Source organism: Coffea eugenioides, chromosome 10 (assembly GCF_003713205.1).
Source record: "Coffea eugenioides isolate CCC68of chromosome 10, Ceug_1.0, whole genome shotgun sequence".
Lineage (NCBI taxonomy): Eukaryota > Viridiplantae > Streptophyta > Magnoliopsida > Gentianales > Rubiaceae > Coffea > Coffea eugenioides.
Window position 1 is genome coordinate 37356475 of NC_040044.1, and position 8432 is coordinate 37364906.

General features: G+C 34.4%; 1 protein-coding gene across 1 annotated transcript; it reads right to left on the reverse strand.

Annotated features, from left to right (window-relative positions):
• Positions 1–292: 292 nt before the first annotated feature.
• LOC113749721 (2-oxoisovalerate dehydrogenase subunit alpha 1, mitochondrial-like) lies at positions 293–8169 on the reverse strand. Its single transcript, XM_027293548.1, has 9 exons — positions 7725–8169; positions 3033–3170; positions 2603–2785; positions 1873–2030; positions 1675–1774; positions 1402–1513; positions 1044–1183; positions 734–919; positions 293–630 (listed from the first exon to the last, which is right to left on the reverse strand). The coding sequence occupies exons 1-9, from the start codon at positions 7980–7982 to the stop codon at positions 463–465; spliced, it is 1443 nt and encodes a 480-aa protein (XP_027149349.1). The 5' UTR covers positions 7983–8169; the 3' UTR covers positions 293–462.
• Between the last annotated feature and the right edge of the window lie 263 nt (positions 8170–8432).

Consider the following 8432-nt stretch of genomic DNA (forward strand, 5'->3'; position numbering starts at 1 on the left):
CATTCAATACCATGATAATATATGTTGACAGTTTATACAGTTTCAGTATATGAAAGATTAATCCATAAAATTTTATGTTTGGATCCTTTAGTTTTTCAAAAACTAATTTTTCAAATACTATAAAATTTTTTTAAAAAGTAATCTAAATTTTTTTTAATGTTTAAAAAAATTTCAAAATATATTTTAAAAACTCTACTATTCTTTAATATTTCAAAATATTTTCTAAAAATATCCCAAAATATACTCTAAAAACTCTGCTACAGTAAATTTTTTCAAAAATACCCCAAAAAATAGCTAATCTATTCGGATAATTGCTTCTCCATATGCACTATTTTCTATTTTCATGTACAAGAGTTAAGTTTACTGTACATGGTTACAGACATGTAAATTACAGCTTCAGAGTTCGTTTCCGACATCCCAAAGCCACAATAACATTTGCAGAAAAAGAGGCAGAATAGTCTTCTATAAGGGCACATCAGAAGGGTAGTCCTGTGGGTGTTTCTTGATAGTTTCTCCAAGTGATCTCTCTTGCTCTACAAGATTAGGAGGATTTTCCTCATACACATCCGTAAAAAGGTTTGCAATTGGAGGCTTCTCCTTGCGAGCTGCCAGTTGAATTGCTTCCATAAGCTGCAACAGAAGGTCGAGCAACAAAACTTTTTCATCTGAATGGCTATTGCAGTAGCATATTAACTGAAGAGCTATAAAAGAAACATGTGCAATTTTACTCAACCTGCTTCCTGATGTTGCTGCGAAATTCAGATTCATCTTCATCAGTCCACCAGCCATTTCCCTGTACCCATTTCCTAAATCTGGATACAGGGTTCTGAGCTGTTTTCCAGTGTTCAATTTCATCCACTGCTCGATATTTGGTAGAATCATCGGATGTAGAGTGATGCCCAACCCGATATGTAAGAGCCTGCAGGTTGAATAACCATCCAGATAAATCACATGTCAATGGTATGGATATATTAATCTTTTAGTTACTTTCCAGGGACTAACAGATTGGCCAAGACATTAATCAACCAGACGTATGTCTTCACCTCGATCAAAATTGGTCTCTGTTCATTAATGGCCGTTTGACGTGCTGTACGTACTGAATTATAGACAGCTAGAGCATCATTTCCATCTACACGAATACTTCTGATGCCATAAGCTTGACCCCGGACAACTACACCATCACCTGCCAGTTATAATATGAAACGGAAGTAAAATTCTAAATGTCGATGTTCAACAAAAGTAAGAACGTGTGCAAAATTCATGAAACCTCATAGCATGCCTTCTCATATTCATTTTCAATGTCGATTACCATTGACAACATAGTACTCTGGAAACCAAAATTTTGAAAGCCACTTTAATGCTAAAAGTACAAAAGGAGGTCAAATAATGGATGAGAATTACTTCGGAACTGTTCTGTTATAGGAGTGCTAATTGCCCACCCATTGTTGCGGCAGATAAAAATCACAGGAACTTCCGTAACTGCTGCAAAGTTCAAAGCAGCATGGAAATCCCCCTGCCAAAAAATCGAACAATCAGACCTCTAAACAAGTTGCCTTTGCACAAAGAAAGAACAGGGGAAACTAACAGAAAAATGGAGATTCTTAAAGTGAATGCTTTCAAGGAAGTGATGTGAAAATAGTGTCTCTTAGAAGATGGACAGCTCTCTATGATTACCTCACTGGTGCCACCATCCCCCATATAAGTGACAACACAAGCATCCTTTTTATCCATTTTTAAAGAATAAGCCACACCAGCTGCCTGAGGAAGCTGCGTACTGAGGAAGAGGAAATGACAGAGATCCTCTGAGATGATGTTCTTGAATTGGTTATTGTACAAGGCATGTAAGGTTTGTGCATCGAATTTAGTACTTACGCAATGGGTGATGAGACAGTGAAATAATTGTGTTTTTGAGATCCGTAATGTATTGGCATTTGTCTGCCTTTTCCATAATCAGCCTTATTCCCAAAACATTGGTTGGCAAATTCTTGTAAGGTGAATCCACGCCATAAAAGTACTCCAGGTTCCCGGTACTGCAATAGATGAGATATTTACATTTTAGTCATTCTACTGGAAAGTCGCTTTAGTCCAAACCTATTTTAGCAATACAAGAGTAAAAGTTAGCCAGTTGGTTGTAAAATGGCCAGTTGCTGAGAAGTGTGCCACACGAAGTATCAACCTAAGGAAAATATTGTCAATAGCATGGAACTCCTCCTCCCTTTCGAAGAATCTTGCCAGGGTTCTTTCATCATTATACGGCCAAACAAGCCAACATTAGTGCAGCAAGCTTGAGAATATTTGTTCTAGCAGAAACTGAAAACTGACCTAAAAAATCAAAAACAGCTTGACAGCATCCTGGAGATCATTTACAAAAACATTTCTCATATTAAACACTGCTGCTCTGGTCAGTTTCACAAGCCGGACATATCAGTTCAGGTATGACTCAAACTTTTACCGTTCACTCTTTTGGTTTCTTCATGATCCATTACCCCTTTTCTTCCCCACCTCACCACCCTTCCCATAAAGATTATAAATCGTATGCATCTCTAAGCTACTGTATAAATCTTTCCAAAATATCTTGGTTGGCTTGTAGCTTATTGCTTACCTGGGGTAATACAACATCATCAGGGCTAAGTGCAGCTGCTGATGCTAAGTTAATGGCCTCTTCTCCAGTCGAGGTCAGATAGAAGGATATTCTTCCCTGCCTCTGCGTCTCGTATAATATTGTGTCCATTATTTGAAGGGTAACCATTCCACTATACATTCTAACTGCAACTTCTTTGTTCACCTGGTGTATGTTATCTCAGGAATTAGATTGAAAACATCAACTTAAGTATATTGAGTCTCGATCTCTAGACCAAAATAAAACCTCACATCAATACTAGTTTCCTTTTGTAATGATACTGAAAATTTTACCTTTCAAGAATTGAATCAGAGGCAATATAAGTAGAGAATTCTGTAACATTTAGAGTTTAGACTTGGCAGAATAAATACACAATTCAAACAAGGATTCTAAATCCAAATAAAACAATTACCTGCTCAAATATGCTGCCTGCAATGGGGTAGCCATTGTCATCAAGGACGCGAAAACATGGTATCCTCTTGCCAGATGACTCAGAGGTGAAATTCATCCGGGAAGTGAATGCAACCCTTCCTCCAGGAAAATCTACAGCCTATTTTATCCAGAGTAATGAGCTGAAAAAAATTATACTTGGACCATAACCAAGGCTTGTCTCAAATATGTTATTATCGTATTCAAAATTTATTACAGTTCTTGTGGGTTCCTTAAATCACGAGACAGCAATAATCCTTTTATTTCTCAAATTATGCATATTTCTGGAGTCCAGAAGTGTAAAAATGATGATGAGATAAATTAGTGTCATCATCAGCTAAGTTCTAATAACTTCACTTACAACATGAACTTGTTCTTATGCCACGAGGATTGCTGGATCAGCATTATTCTTTATTGTCTTTCATAATCTCCAACCTTAATAATTAAAAAAAACAAACAAACTGTTCCCAAACTAAAGCCTCTCCATTTCGTCATCTTCAAATGAAACAAAGCAGTAATGAGTGAGGTCAAATTTTTTATGTTTCTCAGGTCCAATCCAGCACTTTTCTCTATAAGCAGGGCAAAAGAAACCAGGTACTGGCGATTAAGTAATCTGACCAATGAAATTATTTGCATAAGCATCCTTGGCCCAATTATGAATAACAACAATATCAGAAAGTTAGTCTCCAACCAGCTCATTGTCATCGTTATGGTCATCAGCAATAAAGCATAATTGGCTGTTTACAATCCAGGTAATCTCATTATCCATTGCCAACATTTTCACCTTATTGCAGTCTCTGCACTTTTTTTCACTTCTTGCGGATCATGCTTGCTACTTTGGAGTAGAATGGGCTTATTGTAGTGCTTGAGCACACAAAGAAACAACTACCGCTTAATTGTAGGTTATAGGTTGATTTTCAGGTGGTGATGTCTTGGCAAACTTTATGGCTACACAGCCAAAAATAACAACAGTATACATGAATAATTAGCATCATGCGGAGACTTTATTTATTATTATTTTTTTAAAAAAAAAACAGTTTTGATCACTCTATGGGAAATTGAAAAGTTTTTACACTAAGGATACTAGTTTTGTTTTTTGTTGGTTTTAATGCCTTCTAAGTTAGTATTTGAATCTTGCATATTCCTAGGCTCCATAGGTCTCTTGGCGACCAAATTAGAAAAGCATGGACAGTTGACAGCCGCATTCAAACCTTTACTTCCCATCATGAAATGTTCTTTCGTGAATTTAGAGTATAAAATGAAAAATTTTGCTTTTGTGGTACGAAGCTAACTTGTAGCAGCTACAGTTATGAGGCTGGTCAAGTTGTGTACGCCAATAATTTATAAAAAGACTTCGGGTTCATGAATGTGATCAATGATGGAGCCAAGGGGGGCAGAGGGGGGCCATGGCCCCCCCTAAGTTTTGAAAATTTTAATTCATAATATGTAAATATATGTATAAGTCAAAGTTGGCCCCCCCTAATTTTTTACAATTTTAGTTTATATTATGAGAGTTTATATATATATATATCTGTGTGTATGTGTGTATGAATTAGCCACCATTTGATTTAATTTATTCTTCAAAAAAAAGTTATTTATTTTTTATTGTACTAATTATTTGACATGCAAAAAATTAAACATATAATTTGATGATCCATAGTAAATTGACCCAATTTGATGTATTATAATAAAAGACTCAATTCATAATTATCAATGGGCTAAAATAAAAATAATTACTTTATTGGTCCATATACAAAATTTCTTGAATGATTGTCTAACAATGTACATAAAAAAAAAGATGATCAAAATTTAGCACTGATTCAATTATAGATGAATTTAGTTCTATGAAAGAACGTAAAACTCAATTTACTTTTAAGAAAAGGGGTTGAAATTTCAAGGTATGCTAACATAACTTTTATCTTTTATTAATTGAAAATAGTTATATTATATTGTATAGTTATATTTTTATTTTTGCACAAATGACATATTGAGGAATCTTTTCATAATGTATAATTTGGGTAGTTTGTTATGTTATAAGATATTTAATCAAAAGTTATTTTTTGTCCTAATTTTTGTTATGACTATGCTACATATTTATAAAATAGACGTACCTTTATAATTAAAATTAATATTTGATATTTTAAGATGTCATATATTTAAATAGATGAAAATTATTTTAAACATAACATATTAAGATAATTTGGTTCAGAAAAATTTTGGCCCCCCTCCCAACGAAAAAATCGTGGCTCTGTTATATAGTCTATAGAATGGACATTTTTAATTATGAAAATAATCAAAATAAAGCTCCAAAACAAGATAAATGATCATTTCTTGAATGATTGCCTAACAGTGTACATAAACAAAGGAAGTTGTTCGAAAATTTAGCATTAATTCAATTAGAGATGAATTTAATTCTATGAAAGAACGTCAAACTCAATTTACTTTTAATAAAAGAGGATGAAATTTCAAGGTATATTGACATAACTTTTATCTTTTTTTAATTGAAAATAATTATATTTATATTACATAATTATATTTTTGTTTTTGCACAGGTGACATATTGGAGCATCTTCTCATAATGTGCAACTTAAGTGGTTTGTGATGTTATAAGATATTTAATCAAATGTTATTTCTTATCTTAATTTTAGTTATGACTATACTACATATTTATGAAATAGACATACCTTTATAATTAAAATTAATATTTGATAGTTTAAGATGTCATATATTTAAATAAATAAAAATTAGTTTGAACATAACATATTAAGATAATTTTGTTCGAAAAAATTTTGGCCCCCCCAAGGAAAAAATCCTGGCTCCGTCACTGAATGTGATGATATTCTTTTTCTTGTATAGGAGTTTGTTTACACAAACATAATGCTCCAAGTACAACAACGTAGTATGATTGTACACCAATTGCTAGAAAAAATACACCAACCGCAAAACACTGGACCATTAATGACTGTAACTCTACCAAGTCCCTCATAAATAATACTCCTGTCCCATTGAAAGTGTCATACTTTCCATTTTTGGATATCCCAAAACAATTGTCATGTTAGAAAAGTTAAAACACCTTTTAGTCTCTCTTTCCAATACAGCCCTTCTTTTTAATCATATGTATATTAGCATTCAAATTTAAAATTTGAATTTGTGGGGGTAAAATTGGAAAGAGAAGCACAAACATTACAATCAAAGCACTATTCTTACAAAGTTGGATTCTCCAAACATGACTAAATAAATGGGACGGAGGGAGTAAGTACCATTACGTAGCCTAGAGTAGGCAGCTCCATGATGGTTAAGTCGTTGATTGATTTAACATTTAAATAAAGGCACTATTGGTTATTTCAACTAAGGACGTTACATAGGCTATTTTCCGTTAAGTTTCCACTTTACATAAAGCCATAGGAGGGTGAAGTGAATATTTTGAAACGTTAGAGGGATCATGTGCTAATAGACGAAACCACAGGGGAATTATACGTAATTTACCCCAAATAATAAGTACTGGTACATAGCCTAGAGGAGGCAGTTTCATGATTCCTGGAATGTAGTGCGGTTTACAGGAAAGAAACATGAGGTGAGATGGATAGATACATCAAGAATATGTACAAAAGGAGGGGCAGGAATATGAGGACCTTTTAAAAGAGGCCAGCCACATGTGTCACTTATTGCTAAGTACAATCAAGTTTATCTTATCATGTCCAGCAAGTTTCTAAGGGGTATGAAGTAGTCAAGTCTATCCAGATCTCTTCTTTTCTTTTTTGCTTTTATAATTTTCCTTAGTTTTTGGCAACCTAGACCAGCTAATTTATTCCACATAACCACCATTCTTGTGAGCCTGCAAGGATTTAGATAATGAGACACAGCCTTACTACTTAAAAACATAGCTCTTGTTTACAAGCAACTGCAATGGCTAAATTTTTTTCATCTCATAACAAAAGGTGAAAATTCCTCTCCTCAACCTGTCGTTGATATCGAGCTAGACCATTGTAGAAAAGATCTAAGACTTGAATAGAAACTTGTGAGATATAGTACTTAATAATCAATCATTAGTTGCAGAGGTTGATTAATCACTTAATTTGTCGTCATCTTAACATCTTCTGCATTTTTTAACCCCTGTTCCAACTTACTAAATCTTTGACTTCCATATTGTTCCTTTTCTTTTTTTTATTCTTTCATATCCCACCTAGGATATATCTTTTTTTTGCTTGCATAGATTAATTCTTCAAGAAATCCAATACAGGCATAGAGGTAAACCTTACAGATGTAGCTTACAATTCATTTCAAATTTCTAGCCACATTGAATTGCAAAGCACACTGGTGTCCATTTCCTAAAGTACAAGAGAAGCTTAGCAGCTTATTATCCACTATTGGAATTATCCAGAGCTAAATCCATAAATTCTTTTTCATTTTTTTTCACAAAATTACTAGAAAGAAGTAAAACAGAAAAAGCTAAATAACACACAAAAATTGTCTCTGCCACTCAATTGGGTGCCACTGACACCATCCCCAGGAGGCCACCAGCGTTAATTAAACATGATATAGTTTTACGCGAATATGAAACCTCGTGTTCATCGACCTTAACTGATGCTAAATCATTATCACAAGAACTGGAGAAAGCCATGCAAGAGCTCCAAGAATAGTAAAATTATAAATTCTAAACAAAAATTAATCTTACTTGATTTTCATCATCATCTTCATCGGAGGATGGCAATTCTACTTGTTCCCCAGTTTTTGAGGACTTGAACCGTTGGCCTGTGGCGGAAAAGGTGGCTGACTTGGTAGAGAATTCAGGCGAATTTTTGTACCTGAAAACTCCATCCCTTCTTGAATGCAAGAATGACCCTTTATTTCTTTCATGAAGAATTGTCAAGAGACCGATTCTTTTCCCCAGAAGACTGCTAATGCTTCTTGATTTTGACAACCAAAACGCCATTGAAACTCAGAAAAGTAACTCAAGAAAACAGCTATGTATGAAGATGGAATTAGTAGTGATTACAGTAGAATGAGATTTGTACTAGTGATTACTGGTTTTTGCCAAAAAAAAAGGCTGTCCAAGAATTATTGGAATGCTGGAGAAATCAATCAAGTGTTTAGATTTTGCACGTTTTATCCCAAACTGGGATTCTGACACAACTGGTTAATAGGGAGCTCGTGTTCCTGTGTCCATCCCATCATGGTTTTGGCGGTTTTCGTAGAGAGACATTCATGACATATTATTGACACGCAACCATCACTATCAGCTTAAAGTGGTTAAGGGAACAAACTGGACATAGGCAGCTAAAAAGGGATTCGGGGCAGGGACAGTCATCAGGTCGACGTCCTGAGCAGTCCTCCCACAAAAGGAAATGGAAGCACTGCAATAAGTTACGTATAATGAAGGCAG

Excerpts from the sequence above, each read along its gene's own strand:
- LOC113749721 (XM_027293548.1), bottom strand. The coding sequence starts at position 7,982 with ATGGCGTTTTGGTTGTCAAAATCAAGAAGCATTAGCAGTCTTCTGGGG. Across the intron at positions 1,775-1,872 it reads ACTGTCTCATCACCCATTGC|TACGCAGCTTCCTCAGGCAG; the intron begins GTAAGTACTAAA and ends CCTCTTCCTCAG. Across the intron at positions 631-733 it reads GCAGCAACATCAGGAAGCAG|CTTATGGAAGCAATTCAACT; the intron begins GTTGAGTAAAAT and ends CTTCTGTTGCAG.